This window comes from Heteronotia binoei, chromosome 5 (assembly GCF_032191835.1).
Source record: "Heteronotia binoei isolate CCM8104 ecotype False Entrance Well chromosome 5, APGP_CSIRO_Hbin_v1, whole genome shotgun sequence".
NCBI classification, from domain to species: Eukaryota; Metazoa; Chordata; class Lepidosauria; order Squamata; family Gekkonidae; genus Heteronotia; species Heteronotia binoei.
The window spans coordinates 74909372-74924667 of record NC_083227.1 but is presented as its reverse complement, the minus strand read 5'-3'; the positions used below and the strand labels follow the sequence as shown (position 1 = coordinate 74924667).

General features: G+C 44.3%; 1 protein-coding gene across 1 annotated transcript in view; it reads left to right on the top strand.

Annotated features, from left to right (window-relative positions):
* PLXND1 (plexin D1) overlaps positions 1-15296 on the top strand; it is a 208835-nt gene that overhangs the window by 76116 nt on the left and 117423 nt on the right. The window contains exon 9 of the mRNA XM_060239643.1: positions 13966-14070. Coding sequence (XP_060095626.1) covers positions 13966-14070 — 105 coding nt within the window. The remainder of the gene's footprint in view (positions 1-13965; positions 14071-15296) is intronic.

The window sequence follows — 15296 nt, the reverse complement described above, 5'->3', positions numbered from 1 at the left end:
CAGGGTGTCTGTTGTGGGGGAGGAAGATAAAGGAGATTGTGAGCCACTCTGAGACGCTGAGATTCAGAGTGGAGGACGAGTTATAAATCCAATGTCATCATCGTCGTCTTCTTCTTCCCGCCTTGGCCCCATTAAGTATGCCAGATCCTTCTCTGATGTGGTGGGTGGCAGGTGGATAGAACCCCATCAGAAGATCAGATGAGTACAGTGTAGCATTATTAAACATAGGCCTCCTTTCTATCTGAGAACTACATGGATTGTGGTTGTGAAGTTGTTCTGGTAATTTAAATTGCCCCCAATCAGTGTTAATTCCTCCGTACTCACAAACAGACAAATGATTGTTGTTGTTTTTTAAAGCCTGCACATTTGCAAAATAATGAATCCTGCTTCTAAGCCTTTTCCATAATAGAATAAATAGTTAAAGCAGGCACAATTTGTTTAGTTTAGCAACTTATCAGTCTGAATGTGACATGTTGTGCCTTCACAGTCGTGCTTACCATGGTGCATGTCAACTGCTTATGTCATTCAAGTCTGAGTGGAAGAGAGGTTGCAAAGATAGCATTACGCTGTTGCAGATGGTGAGGGCTGGTCTGTTACTTTGCATATTTTGATATACAGTATTGAGACTAAAGAAAAAAAAGAACTAGCTTGATGGCTTACAGAGCAGCATAAACTTAATGCAGGCTGCGGTTTATTAATCCTATATGTGAAATTGACTTAGTGACTAGCAAATATTTAAAGCCAGTTATGCTACACACTGCACTCACACACACACAAACCCTTTTCCAAATGATCCCTAATGCAGAACTCTCTTTTTAAATGGCAGTCCAGTTTTGTATAGCAAATGTTACAATTATCAATCAGGTATGTGTCCATAAGCTAGGCATGCATGCTTCTTAATGCTTCTCTAGGTTTTGTAACATGAATAGAATTATAGTTGCTGGATTGGGAACAGGTTTGCCATTGCTCAGTATAAGTCCTTTGCTGTTAGGAGCCAACAGTAGAGAGCTGCTTTTAAGGAAGGTCTGTTAGATGTGTCCAGAGACCTCTTCACAGCAACAAGCATGAATTTAAAATTTGATTAAATAGAACTGTGGGTTCTACACCAGCTGTAGAAGGCCAGGAATATCCTAAACCCAGCTGTGTTGGCACAAATTGCTGGGGATTACTGTTATTAAGCACCTTTCTAACTTGATCTGGATGATAGACATACTGAGAAGTGCCCTCGGTGAAAAGACTGTGATTTTAAAAGGCACAGTAAGGACTCAACAGATATACAGATAATTGCAGAAGTATCAGACATACAACATTCTTTCACAGTGCTGGTTATCACAGAAGCCGTGTTAATACAGTTACAGATGCTGTGTTCCAGCATTCATCCTGAGGTTAAAATGGGTGATACTTTTGCATTTCTAAATAATAAATAAATATTACTATGACAGCATTCCAGTAAAAAAAAGTAGTCCCCTGGGCAAGCACCAGTCGTTTCTGACTCTGGGGTGATGTCACATCACAACGTTTTCCTGGCAGACTTTTAATGGGGTGGTTTGCCATTGCCTTCCGCAGTCATCTACACTTTCCCCCCAGCAAGTTGGGTAATCATTTTACCAACTTCAGAAGGAAGGAAGGCTGAGTCAACCTTCAGCTGGCTTCCTGAACCCAGCTTCTGCTAGGATTGAACTCCGGTAATGAGCAGAAGTTAGGACAGCAGTAGTGCAGCTTTACCACTCTGTGCCACGGAGCTCCTTAGCATTCCAGTACTCACTGCCAGAAATTTACCAGCCAAATATGAAGAAAGCCTCTAGAATTATTTTATTCTTTATTTTGGAAGTGAATTTTGCAGGTTCTCTCTTCTGATATGACATCCTCAGGATGGAGTTGCCTCTCCTCTGACATTGGCTGTTATTACCATTTCCAACCTTAGTTTCTGAAGGGCTGATTCCAGCTGCTGAAGCCAAGAAGCCTGCTAGGCTGGCATCTAAAGATGAGATTTGTGTAATGGTGGCAGTTCTTACAGGAAGACTGGAGTAGATATTCTCAGGCAAACTCAATTCTTTGATTTCTTCACAATAAAGAGCTTTGGCCCAAGGGTGATTCTTGAATGTCAGAAATGACATTCCTCTGTACAGTTTCCTCCAGTTTGTATTTGCTATTGTGAGCCTTCAGCTCCAGTGCTTTCTAGATTATCCTCAAAACTAAACAGAAGTTACAGCACCTTAAGTAACAACATCATCATCATGCATGGTGTTGCCACCTTCTTCTATAGTAATCTCAGCACCAGTTCCTACTTCAAAGGTTCTGTTCCTGTTCTATGACAATGGTTTCATTTTCTGTTGGCTCTTGCCATCACCATGTTTCACTGTTTCCATTTGCACTGACTCATATTCAGCCAGAGGCATAAGTACTGGTGAAGTTGCCATCTTTAACATTGCCTGCAGCCTTTAGTTTGCAAGACCTGAGCAAAGTTATTAATGGTAGGATGTTCTGAAGGTCGCTAATTCATAGGGTTGCCATAAGTTGGGAGAGACTTGATGGCATAATATGTATACTAGTGCTTTCATTGACTCGGATCACTCCAGTAGCTTCAAACGAATTTCCATCTATTCAGCATTCTTCAGAGTCAGAGTATTAATTTGATTCCTCTATTACCTGTTCGTACTTCAGAACTTTCAGCAGACCACATATGCATGGCTCAGTTGCTTGCTTTTGAAGATTCTGTACAGGTGCAGAACTCTGTTTTGGAGCTGCACATATGCCTGCTCGAAGAATATGGTACATAAGTGGCCTGTACTTCTTAAAATACATGTTATTGGGGGGGGGCAGAATTTATTCCCTTTTTTACTGGGTTGTATTTAAGAGAAGGTTAATAGGGTTAAATTACTTATAGGTTGCAGAGCCTGTTGTGCAAAGGTCTTCAGACTAGCTCAGTGCTTTCACAAACCTATCATGGGCATGTGTATGTTTACCTGGAAATTGTCTGTACATAGAGAAACAACCTTCAAAACTTCTCAATTCTACAAATTTTCTTCTCTATGAAAGTACCATTCACAGGACATATGTCTTCTGTCTTTGCATTTCATAGTGTTTCCTTTTTAAGAAAAACATATTTTCAGTGGCCCCTTGACCACAGTTTCACCTTTTCCAGCTACTACAATTCTTGCACTGTCAGCTGAATGAGCTACCTAAACTACTGAAGATTAAACTAAGCAGATGAGTCCAAGACATCCAGAAGGGATCATCTCTGAAAGGCCTTGGCAAGGCTAATCCTGAAAGCCCTCTACTGACTTTACATCTACCTTTACATCTGTTTTTGGAATTAATAAAATTTTTGTTGCAGTAAAGTGGACTAAGAGAGATGGTTCAGAGCCTTCAAGGTACTCATTAATCCGAAATTTACAGAATGGTTTTAGTTAGCAAATGTTATTTCCTTAAAAAATTACAGCAAGATTTCAAATGATGGATGAATTTTAATAGGACAACTGTGTCAGCAGGCAGTGGCAGTTGAAAGTGTGGTTATTACAATAGTACAATTACACAAAGTTCTGCATTCATATAAGCATATTTGCATTCACAGACACACATGCAACACCTGGCTCTTTCCATCTGTATAATGTGCAGAAACTGGTTCAACAGCATTTTGCTCAATGGGAAACTCAACTGGGGATACAGTATCGATAATTAATTTTTGTATGGCATTGTGCGTAGTATTGCCAGGAGATCCTAAGATTGTCTGGCAGCCTGAAGTTCTAGCTCTTTTAGCATTATGTACCACTAAGCAGTAAGCTAGACTTGTTTTTTGGTGGGGGCTGAGAAAGCTCTGAAAGAGCTGTGACTGACCCAAGGTCGTCCAGCTGGCTTCATGTGGAGAAATGCAGAATTGAACCTGGTTCTCCAGATTAGAATCTGTCACTTTTAACCACTACACCACAGTGGCTTTCAGGATAAAATATGTTTGACATTTCTCAAGCAGTTGCCAAAGTCTTTTACTTGTATTTCTGCTTGTGCAAGAGTTCTAGTGCAAGTGGAAATTTTGCTCATTCACTTGAACATGCTTAAGTAATATTTACATGTATCATTTAAAATGTGTCTTAAATTCTGGATCAGTAGAATATAATACGGTAATCTGTGCTGATTTGGGTGACAAGTTGCAGTGAAAGTGCCCAGATTGTACCATTATTTTGATTATGTGGTATTTTTTGCCACTCACTTTTTGCCGGTGAGTTTTGCTGAAAATAGGAATCTTATGAGATTGGAGTCTCTCCCCCCCGCCCACTTTAGTGGTTTATTTGTGACCTTAAATGAATCATTTAGCTTTCCCCTGGTTTTATGTTCCCTTAGAAAATGAATATCATATTTTTCCTATCCTGCCTGCAAGAATTAATGCCTTTTAAGAAAACTTTTTTATTGCACAAGATTAAAGATACTGTTAAATGCATGGTTATTATAGATTTCTATAGGACTAAACCTGAAATGTGAAAAAGCCATTTTGTTTTTAGCTGTTGAATATTTCAGGTACACTCAAGCAAACTGTTCCTGCTGTGCAACTGAATGTGCCATGTTCATCCATCTAGAATGTGTTTACTGGGCTGATTAAACATCATCATGTGTGGTCTTGCTTGAAATATTCTGCTAAATTTTCTTGGATTGGTAGCAAAAGAGAGGAACATTGAAAAGGAGGTAGTTGAGAATCAGGATTCAGTAGCTTAATAAATTATTTGCACGATGTGCCTATTAGATCTTAAGATGAAATCAGGGGCCCTGTTTCATGAAATCATTTGCTCCCCACCCTCCCATCTTAACAATGTTTTGGAGCCCACACCTCAAGAGAATTGAATGGGAAGTGGCAGCTGCTGTCTTAAAGCAAGAAACCCATCCTTTTCAATAAAGCATTTGACAAGAAAGGAGGGGGGAGAGCTTTCTTCATTTTTCTTAGTGCATAAAGCAGTTTTTTTTATCACTGGTTTGCCTTTTGGCATGACATTTGTCCCTCTCCTCAAATGGCAATTTTTTGCTGAAAATCGAACCCCATTTTAGTCTTGCAGTCCATTGTACATGAAGAATACCACTGCTGACACAGAGTTCAGGAAACAGTAGCTGTCTTATTTCCTTTAGTGTGAAGATCAGCTCTGTGGGCAAAGTAAAACCAGCACTGAGTAGAATGGAGCAGACCCTGCTCACACATATGGATCAAAACCATGGAGAACTTTGGGTTGCATTAAATGTTTTGTTTAATTCATGTGCCAAGGCCTGAGGTCTTGACAATTGTTATATTATATTAACGGTATATTCACTTCTGTTGGCAACTGTAAAATTCTACTGTGTCCTGAGATACTACTTTGATCTTTCTTGATTCTAGGAGAACAGCCACTAATTTGCAGGAGACAGCTAATAGCATTTTCTGTTACTTAAGAAGATGTAAACAAAACAATAGTGGTGGCTCTGAAAAAACACTTTAAGCCCTTCCTTTCAAGTCCCCTTTCTGAGAGATTCTTTGGAAAATGGTTTTTCCAGCCATCACCTCCTAGCCACCTCCCAATTCTCCCCCCCCCCTCAGCAAAGTTTTAATAAGAGTGGGAAGGAGGTGTAGAAATTATTATTAGAAAAATGAGCAGACTGAGTACAAGAATGGATACATTATAGATTTTCATGCCCTTCTCTGCTGTGCAGCAGCAAATAACGAGAAGCAGCTGAAAAGTTCTGTTTCATGCACTACAAGGCTATGAGTTAATTGGCCTTCTGCTATTTGTTTTTCTAGCAACCTGAACTGGCTGCTTTGACATGCAAGGACATACAATGCTATATTCAGTTCCCTTCTGAGTCTCCTTTTACTCTTTTTGTTCATATTAAGGGGTGAAGGGGAGCATCAGCTGCAATCTCCCCATCTTTCTTTGTGATTTACTTCTCTCCTTGCATATCTCTGAAATTTAATCTCCACTGCTAAACAGCCTTGGAAGGTGTATGGTTAAGATCAATGTCGTGATAAACCCTGAAACATGTTTTCTCCCATCAGACAAGCACTTTAAGATAATTGAGAAGCCTTGTAGAGGGTCTTGGGGACATATCAGGGGAGAGGCATACTGAGTGCAAAGAGTTGCCACTGCTCACAGTATCTGAGATATGGAAATGTTTGACTGTTTATCTTTCAAAGTGTTACAGGGGTCCAGTTCTTAAGTTGTCTCACTCTAGTATAAACCTGAAGTCAATCAATGACAGGAGATCAATCTTTGCACACCAAGAGGCATGACATTTCCTGCATTTACCAGCGCAATGTGTTTATCCACATCTAGTTTGTAGAGCAATTTTAAAGATAAAAATTTGGTCTGATCTTTTTCAGGGGGACTTTAAACTTTTAGATAAACAGAATGGCTACATCATAAGGGTTGAACATGTATAATCACAATGTTTCTACTGGTTCAGATAAAAAAGTTGAGAGGAGTGAGAAAGGACTATCATTAAGTGTTTCAATATTATAGGTATAGTTTGTCTGACAGGAGTGTGTAGCTTCCATGGTTCTACTCTCTTCCATTGTGTTGTGTCTTACGTTTTGTCCCCAGAAAGTATAGCACAGCGCACTTGTGGGTGGCAATTGGAAGGAATGAACACAGCTGCCTATAATGATCAGTGGCGGGAAGTTTAACTGGTCAGGATTGGACCTGACCAGATAGACGGTTGTTCCGGGTAATGTATATAAGAGGCCCCGCCATCGCTCTCTTGTGATGTGCTCACCAATAAAATATGTTGTGTTCTAATCATCTACAAGTCCAGTACATTACACTGACGAGGATGGGATCCTGTTGAGCATCCAGCCTTTCGTCCAGCCACTCGCAAGTCCCGCGCACCGAGCTCAAGGCTCCCGTGTTCTGCGAAAACCATGGCCAAGGCCATGGCTGGGGCTCCAGGACAAACCCTACCGGAATTCAATGCCACCCGACCCGACCTATGGTAATCATTGGTGGACCGGCTTAGCTATTACATCGAGCTGCCCAAAATGGAGGAAGTGGCAGCGAAAAAGGCGCTCCTCCTGAGTTTGTGTGGGGTGGAGACCATCCAGCTGATGAAGCGACTCATTGCACCGACCACCCTCACAGCAGCCACCTACGACCAGCTGATCGCAGCAGTGATGAACCATGTGGTGCCCCAGCCGTCCTGTCTCGCCCACCGGCATGAATTCCACATGCAACAGCAAAAACAGGCTGAATCTGCCACGGAGTATCTTTTGGAGCTTCAAGGGTTAGCCCTGCGATAAGATTTCCCAGGGAACCTGGAGGAGGTCTTGCTGGACTGCTTCGCGGTAGGTGTACAGGAGGAGAAACTGCGGTGCAAGTTGCTGGCATGCCAGGACAAAGACATCACCCTCTCGAAGGCGACTGCCTTCAAACAGACGCACAGCAGCCTGTCTGCACATCAGGCCGCCGCTGCCTCACCTTCGGAGGGCTCCGATTAAGAAGATGCACACCAGCTTCGCCACCAGCCACACAGCGGGTCGAAACCATCCACCTGACCACGAGCCACGGAGAAGCCCGCCAGCTTAAAGTGTGCCAGTTGTGGGGATCCACATGAGCGCCGCAACTGCCCCTTCTGCAACGCTGATTGCAGAAGCTGCGGAAAGGTGGGCCACATCGCCCGGGCTTGCAGGGCCAGAACCAACAGGAGGCACCAGTCCACACACCACAACTCAACGGACGCATACACGACCGCCTCAGCTAGCATCCAGGTAATGAACTTGCCCCTGAACACTCCGGACAAAGTCAAAGTGTTGGTCTTGATCGAGGGGGAGCCCTACCTGATGGAATTGAACTCAAGTTCCTCCATCTCCATAATTTCAGAGGAGACCCTCAGAAAACTCTGCCCCCATGGCCGGCTGCACTTGTGGCCCGCAGAGTTCATATTGCGGGAATTTCAGAAAAACCCAGTTCAAATGAGACATCTATTGGCACATTTCAATACAGCAGCCAGGATTCTTTTGGCGCAGAAATGGAAATCTCAGGAAATTCCCACAAGAATGGATTTAGTGGGAAAAATCCTGGAAACAGCAGAGCTGGATTTTTTGTCCCAGCTGTTGGCTGGGAAATCTAAGGAAGAAGCAAGAAAATATTGGATGAAATTGTATGCCTGGCTAGACACTCAAGACTCATAAGATTTTCTGGTGTGAACTCATATCTCCTTTTTTCCTGTACTTTGTATCACAAGATTGCCTTTTTTGGAATTGTCAAATTTAATAGACACTTTAACAAAAACACTTATAACATAAAATATCAAAATATCAAAATGTTGATGATGCATAGTTTAGAGACAATTATACATGACAATTTATGGATTTTAAGAAAGTATTGCAGATGTAGACTTATATTCTTTGAAAGTATTTCTTATGCAGAAAAAGACTAATATGTACTCGTATCCCCTATCCTTTCTTATTCCCTATCCCTAATTCCTTGAAATTAATAAAACTTTTTAAAAACCAGAAAAACCCAGTTCAGATCATGGGGTGGGCCAGAGTCAGGGTAGAGTTCAAAACCTTCAAGGGGGCCCTGGACATACTGGTAGCTCACCACCCTACTGGGGTTGGCTTGGTTTAACCCCCTGGGCATCAAAATTCTAGGGGTGGACCAGATCCAGACCCACAATTTCGACCAGGTGTGCCAGGAGTTTCCAGAAGTTTTTGATTGTGCTCTGGGAAATTACAAGGGGCCACCGATAGCGCTGCAGCTTGACCCCTTGGTAAGGCCCATAAGGCCGAAGGCTTGGCGGGTTCCAGTCACACTCAAGCCTAAAATAGAGGCCAAACTGGACCACCCCATGGCCCAAGGAGTGCTAGAGCCCGTCTCCCATGCGGCCTGGGAAACCCCCATAGTCACCTCCGTTAAACCGAAAAGGGATGTGCGCATTTGCACTGACTACAAATGCAGAATTAACAAAGCACTCCAGGACCACCCATGCTCCGTCTCGGTGGTCAGCCATGTCCCAGCTGGACGTGGCCCAAGCATACCAACAGCTCCCAGTGGATGCACAAACAGCCAAGGCCCAGACCATAGCTACGCACAGGGGTGCCTTCAAGGTACGGAGGCTGCAATTTGGGGTAAGCATGGCTCTGGGTATTTTTTAAAGTCTAATGGACCCTCTCCTCAAAAGGATTTCTGGAGTACAACCCTTTTTCGATGACGTTCTGATAGTGGCACCCGATGCCAACGAGTTCAGCCGCCGCCTTCAAGAGGTGCTCCGCTGTTTCCAGAATGCGGATCTCAAAGTGAAGTGGGAGAAGTGCTCGCTTGGGATGCAAGGGTGGAGTTCCTGGGATTTGCGGTGGATGCCACGGGAATTCACCCAACGGCTGACAAGACACGAGCGATAGTCTAAGCTCCGCCGCCCACGTGCAAGGTGGAGCTTCAAAGGTTTTTGGGGCTCCTGAACTTTTATCATTCCTTCTTGCCCCATAAAACTGCCCTTGCTGAACCCCTACATAGACTCCTTGATAAGGGGGTTCCGTGTGTCTAGAAAAAAAAGCAGGCCGCTGCCTTCAAAGCGGTCAAGGACATTTTAGTTTCAAATGAGGTGCTCCATCATTTTGACGAGTCCCTACTGGTGATTCTGGCCTGCGACGCTTCCCTTTACGAGGTGGGCGCTGTCCTGGGCTACCAATTCCAGGACGGGGGAGAAGTCCTCGCGGCATATTACTCTCGGACATTGACCCCGGCAGAGTGGAACTACGCCCAAATAGACAAGGAGGCTCTGGCAATCGTGGCGGGCATATACAAATTCAACAACTATCTGTATGGGAGGCACTTCACGATTGCCCCGGACCATAAGCCGTTGCTCGGCCTCCTTTCCCTGGACCGCCAGACGCTGCAAATCCTGTCGCAATGGGTCCTGCAGTGGAACCAGTACATCGATTCATACACGCATGAGCTCGTGTACCGCCCCAGCAAAGCAGTGGAACACGCAGACACTCTCAGCTGCCTTCCACTGCTGGAAATGGACCCCGATCCAGCTCCAGCCCACCATGTGATGCTTCTGGAGTCTCTACCAGAGAGACCCCTCCATGCCGCAGAGGTAGTCAGGTTTACAGGTAGAGACCGCATTCTTGCACGCGTTTTGGACTGGGTGGGGAGGGGTTGGCCCAAGGGCAAATTGAACACTTTTGCATTCCACTGGGAGGAACTTTCATTACACAAAGGGTGCATTCTATGGGGTAGCAGGGTGGTGGTCCCCCCCCCTTCGGAAGCAAGTGCTCGAAGCCTTGCATGAGACACACCCTGGGATAGTGCGTATGAAGGCCTTGGCACATAATTATGTATGGTGGCCGGGGATGGATGAAGAGATAGAGGGGTGGGTTAAAAGGTGCCATCCCTGCCAAGAGTCCCGGTCAGATCCACCCAGCGCCCCTGTGCACCGCTGGGAGTCCAATCGCATGCCTTGGTCCCGGCTACACCTAGACTTCACGGGGCCATACCAGGGCCAAATATTCTTTATCCTGGTGGACACCTACACAAAGTGATTCCTGTAGCTTCAACCTCCACCACGGCCACAGTCAGAGCCCTACAGGAAAGTCTTTTGCACCCATGGGATCCCTGAAACCTTAGTAACGGACAACGGTACTGCTTTTACCTCCAGAGAGTTCTAGGAGTTCCTGAATACATACTTCATCCACCACATACGGTCCACTCCCTTTCACCCGGCCACCAATGGCCAAGCGGAGTGCATGGTCCGCACCACCAAGGAGGCCCTGGGTTGCATAGTTCAAGGGGATTGGGATCACCGCCTGTCCGCCTTCCTATTTGGGAACAGGATCACCACCAACCCAGCCACCAGCATAAGTTTTGCCGAGCTGCTCATGGGCAGGAGGTTAACCACCAGGTTAGACAGGTTGCACCCTGACCGGGCCCCAGACCTCTGCTGCTCTCCCGAGACCAGGGAGGCCACAAGGGGGTTCTTTCTAGGGAATCCAGTCTATGTGAAGAACTTTGCAAGCGGGCTGGAATGGATACCAGCTCGGGTGGTACGGGTCACCAGGTCCCACTCATACGAGGTCATGGCAGAGGGGGGGGCAGCTCCTTTGCAGACACATAGACCAATTGCGCCACCACACCCTGCCGGAAGAACAGGCAGGGCCCGGGGGAGGGGGGAACGGAGAGAGCGTGATATTGCCACAAGAAGTAACCCTACCGGCGCTGGCCTTACCAGCCTCGTGGATGGAAGAGCCCTCTTCAGCGGGGGAGATACCTCCGCAGGCTCAGGACAGTGCTCTGCTGATATCACCCCTCAGCGAGGAACCCATGGCAACAGACCCCATGGCCGCAGCTCCCGCTCCCCAGATAGAACCTCAGTGATTGCACAGGGAGCGGCAGCCACCTGCTTATTTGAAAGACTATGTATCTTGAACTAGGGGGGAAGAGTGTTGTGTCTTGTGTTTCGTCCCTGGAAAGTATAGCACAGTGCACCTACGGGCGGCAACTGGAAAGGATGAACACAGCCGCCTATGATGATCAGTGGCAGGAAGTTTAACTGGTCAGGATTGGAACTGACCAGAAAGAGAATTGTTCTGGGTAATGTATATAAGAGGGGACCCGGCCCCACCATCGCTCTCTTGTGATGTACTCGCCAATAAAGTATGTTGTGTTCTAAGCATCTATGAGTCCAGTACATGACACATTGTTTTGTCATTATAACCTTGTCAAGTAGGTTAGATGGACCAGTAGTCCCACTGACCTTTGTGGTTGTGGGTTTCCTCAGCCTTAGGCTGACACTCTTAACCAGTTCACCTTATATGTTATAATAGCATTATGAGCTATGATCTTGGGCACCCACAACTTCACTTCCCGGCTTGACTGGGAATCCCAGCATCACATATCCTTTCTTGGAGCTCTCATTTACACAGGAGCTTGAAGAATATTTTAAAGGAAACAGACAGCAGTTGTCTTTTTCCCATGGTTTATTACTTATTTAAACCTCAAGGGAATAAAGCAAAATCCTGCCAGTTTCCTGCAGCTTCTCCAAACCAGAGCAATCGAAAGAAGAACTATCTCTTTTGAGCCCGTTGGCATGTGTACTTGTAGTGTAGTATGGAAAAAAGAGGAAATAGCAGGAAATTCTTGTGCTTTTTCTTTTCTTCACATCTCTACTTCTCCCTGAGCTCTGGTGCACAAACAGGGCTTGGGAGACACTGGCAAGGTCTTCTCTCACTTATGCTGAGGTCTAGAAAAGATAAACTGCAGGAGTCTGTCATGAGGCACTTTTGCACATGCTAAATAACAGTTTCAATCCACTTCAGTGACCATTGGCAAGTGGATTTTGCCATTTCACACAGTAAAATCAAATCGCAAAATGCATTGAAAGTGCAATCACATGAGAGATTTGGCCTGACCTAGCCAAGCTTCCCCTCCAGATTTAATGTATGCAATTACATGTGCACATCTGCCCCCTGCATCCTGCCCATACTTACACTTTCTCATGAAATGCATGAAAATGTTATTATGCTTATATATCATGTCATGTCTTGTATTGGCTAAGCTATTATTAAACATTGAATAAAAATTATCTTCAGTATTTGTGTTAGTAAAACTGTCCATATATTGTGTTTATTTTATGTTTTTTCCACTTTCAGGATTTTCAGTTTCTCTACAATTCACTGTATATCTTGTTAATGTCATTTGGATCCCTTCTTCTAATGAAATAATGGGTACAATAGCTACCACAGAATGGCAGCTGATGAGAGCATATGGTTTTGCTGTCAATTTGTGAGCAAATTAATTCCACTGTGAAAAATCTCAGATTGATGACACAGTTGCTTGAAGTCCATAAGTGTCGTTTATCCATAGGATAAAACAGTACAAGCCTCATGAACTCATACCTCAGGGAAGATGTTGCTGAAGCATCTTCTGTTTTTACATTAATATCTCCTGTGCAAATGAAGGTGCTAGTTTGGTCTCATTATGGTGCTGGCATTTGCCTAGTGAGCTCAACATTGACAATATTATTCTGTGTAATACTGGCTGGAATATATTTGCTGAATCTTAACTCATGATGTAAAAGGAAAAGACACAGACTTGTATTACTAAATCTGTAAGTCATAGGCTGAATTCAGATGGCCAATTTGAGCCAACATAGGAATGGCCTTCAGGCAGATTTAAAAAGCAAGATCAGACAGGCACAGCTGCCATTCATCCCACTCCCACACTCACCCAGTCTTCCAAATAGCTACCAGTTGGGAAGTGGAATCAAATTCTTCTACTGCACTCCATCTTCTTCGGCATCTGACCACAGGAGCATGCAAGTGAGACAGATTGGTGGTGTGAACCTGCCAATCCGCTCTAGGAGCTCACCAGTATTCTTTTTTTAAAAAAACTGCTCAGAGTGCATGAGTGTATGACCACTAAAAATGTAAGGGGAAAAAAGGAACCCAAACTGTGCTAAGGGGGTGGTTCGCAACAACTGGATGAATATGCCAAAGCGCCCCTGCAGAATATACAGGCGCATCATGTGGGAGTGTCTGATCGGGATTTGGCTCCTCCAGTTTGGGATGCCTCCAATGCACCTGTACCCAGCTCTAGACTCACACACAATAATATGTTGTAAACTGAGACCGATTTCGCACTCTCCTTACGCCGCTTTCACATTCGTCTTTTCAGCGCAGCATCTTTTGGATTTCCCACTATCTGCGCCGGGGCTGCAGCAAACATCGCAGTTTTCGCGTGGCAAATGGAAACTGGTTTTTAGCAGTTTCCATTTGCCCCATGAAAACTGCGATGTTTGCTGCAGCCCCGGCGCAGATAATGGGAAATCCGAAGGACACTGCGCTGAGAAGATGAACATGACAGCGGCATAAAGTGTGAAATCAGTCTGGGATAAATAATAAGTAAGCTTCAAACTGACTTCATGAACCTACTGGCAGTGCCATTTTTATATTGATGCTATGTTAAGGTGGTTTCTTAGTCTCCATGTTAACCATTTGGTTTGTTTCCTGAAATATAGAAAAGTACTGATTGTCCACACGTCGTGTCTACCTCTGCAGCACCAGTGTCAACTGGGATTTCCCAGGACATCACCATTACCTTGAAGAATGCTTCTTTTGTAAAGGTAATTAAATTGGCGCTGTGGAAAAGTGTGATTTAGCTAGCCAGTATATTCTACATTTGCATTAAAAGTCACAAAATTAACCCTGTCAGTAAAGCAGTAATCTTCATGACTTAAAAAAAAAACTCTGTCATAACAGCTGAAATAACTGTTGTAACAGGACCTGGGTGGGCATAATATGAAGAAGAAAATGTGCCTTCTATGCAAGCATTCTCTAGGGATCCATTACATGTAATGTAAGAATTTTCATGGGGCTGGTGCAATAAGTATATTTATAATATTGTAAAACTTTATTTGAGCAGAATGCTTTGGGAGGGTGGAAATGTGCTTCACATACTTGAAGATACTTCTTCTGTATTCCACTCAGTGAACTTTGCAGGTGTGCAGCTCTCACATGTAGTACACCAAGCCATTTTCTCTGCAATACCAAAAGCCTTGTGCCTGGCCAAAGCAAAAGCAGTTTATTCAAAGCAGAAGGCCAAATCTGTGAGAGATTAAATCCAGATCTGAGGTGGCATTTTTTAAAAAAAGAAAATGTGTATTCTGTGCATAGTTTTGACATGTGTGTTAGATCAGGTAACTAATTTTAGAGATATGGCTCCTGGAATGCATTCAGGATATATTATTACACTATTCTCAGGTATCCTTAGACTAAAGGAAGGCAGGAATTAAGGAAGAAGAAGACCGCAGATTTATACCCCGCCCTTCTCTTTGAATCAGCGTCTCAGAGTGGCTTACAATCTTTTTAATCTCCTTCCCACATACTAAGACACCCTCTGAGGAGGGTGGGGCTGAGAGAGCTCTTACAGCAGCTGCCTTTTCAAGGACAACTCCTATGAGAGCTATGGCTGACCCAAGGCCATTCCAGCAGCTGCAAAGGGAGGAATGGGGAATCAAACCCGGTTCTCCCAGATAAGAGTCTGCGCACTTAACCACTACACCAAACTGGCTCTTCTTTAGGAAATACTCCATTAATATCTTACTCTGCTCTGCTCTTCCTCTGAAGTATCTGAAAGAAGCTGTTATGAAAGACTATGAAAAATACCAGAACACTTGTACTGGGATAGACCAGTGGTCCATTCTGCCCCTACTATCTTCTCACTTCCATTCATCTGGATCAGTTCAGTTATTTCAGAATCTGCTGATTATCTGAGCAATGCCAGTCTCAGCCAGCAGACAGTTGACAGCATTCTGTTCCACCTTCTGAGTTGCCTTCAAGAGCAGCTCCA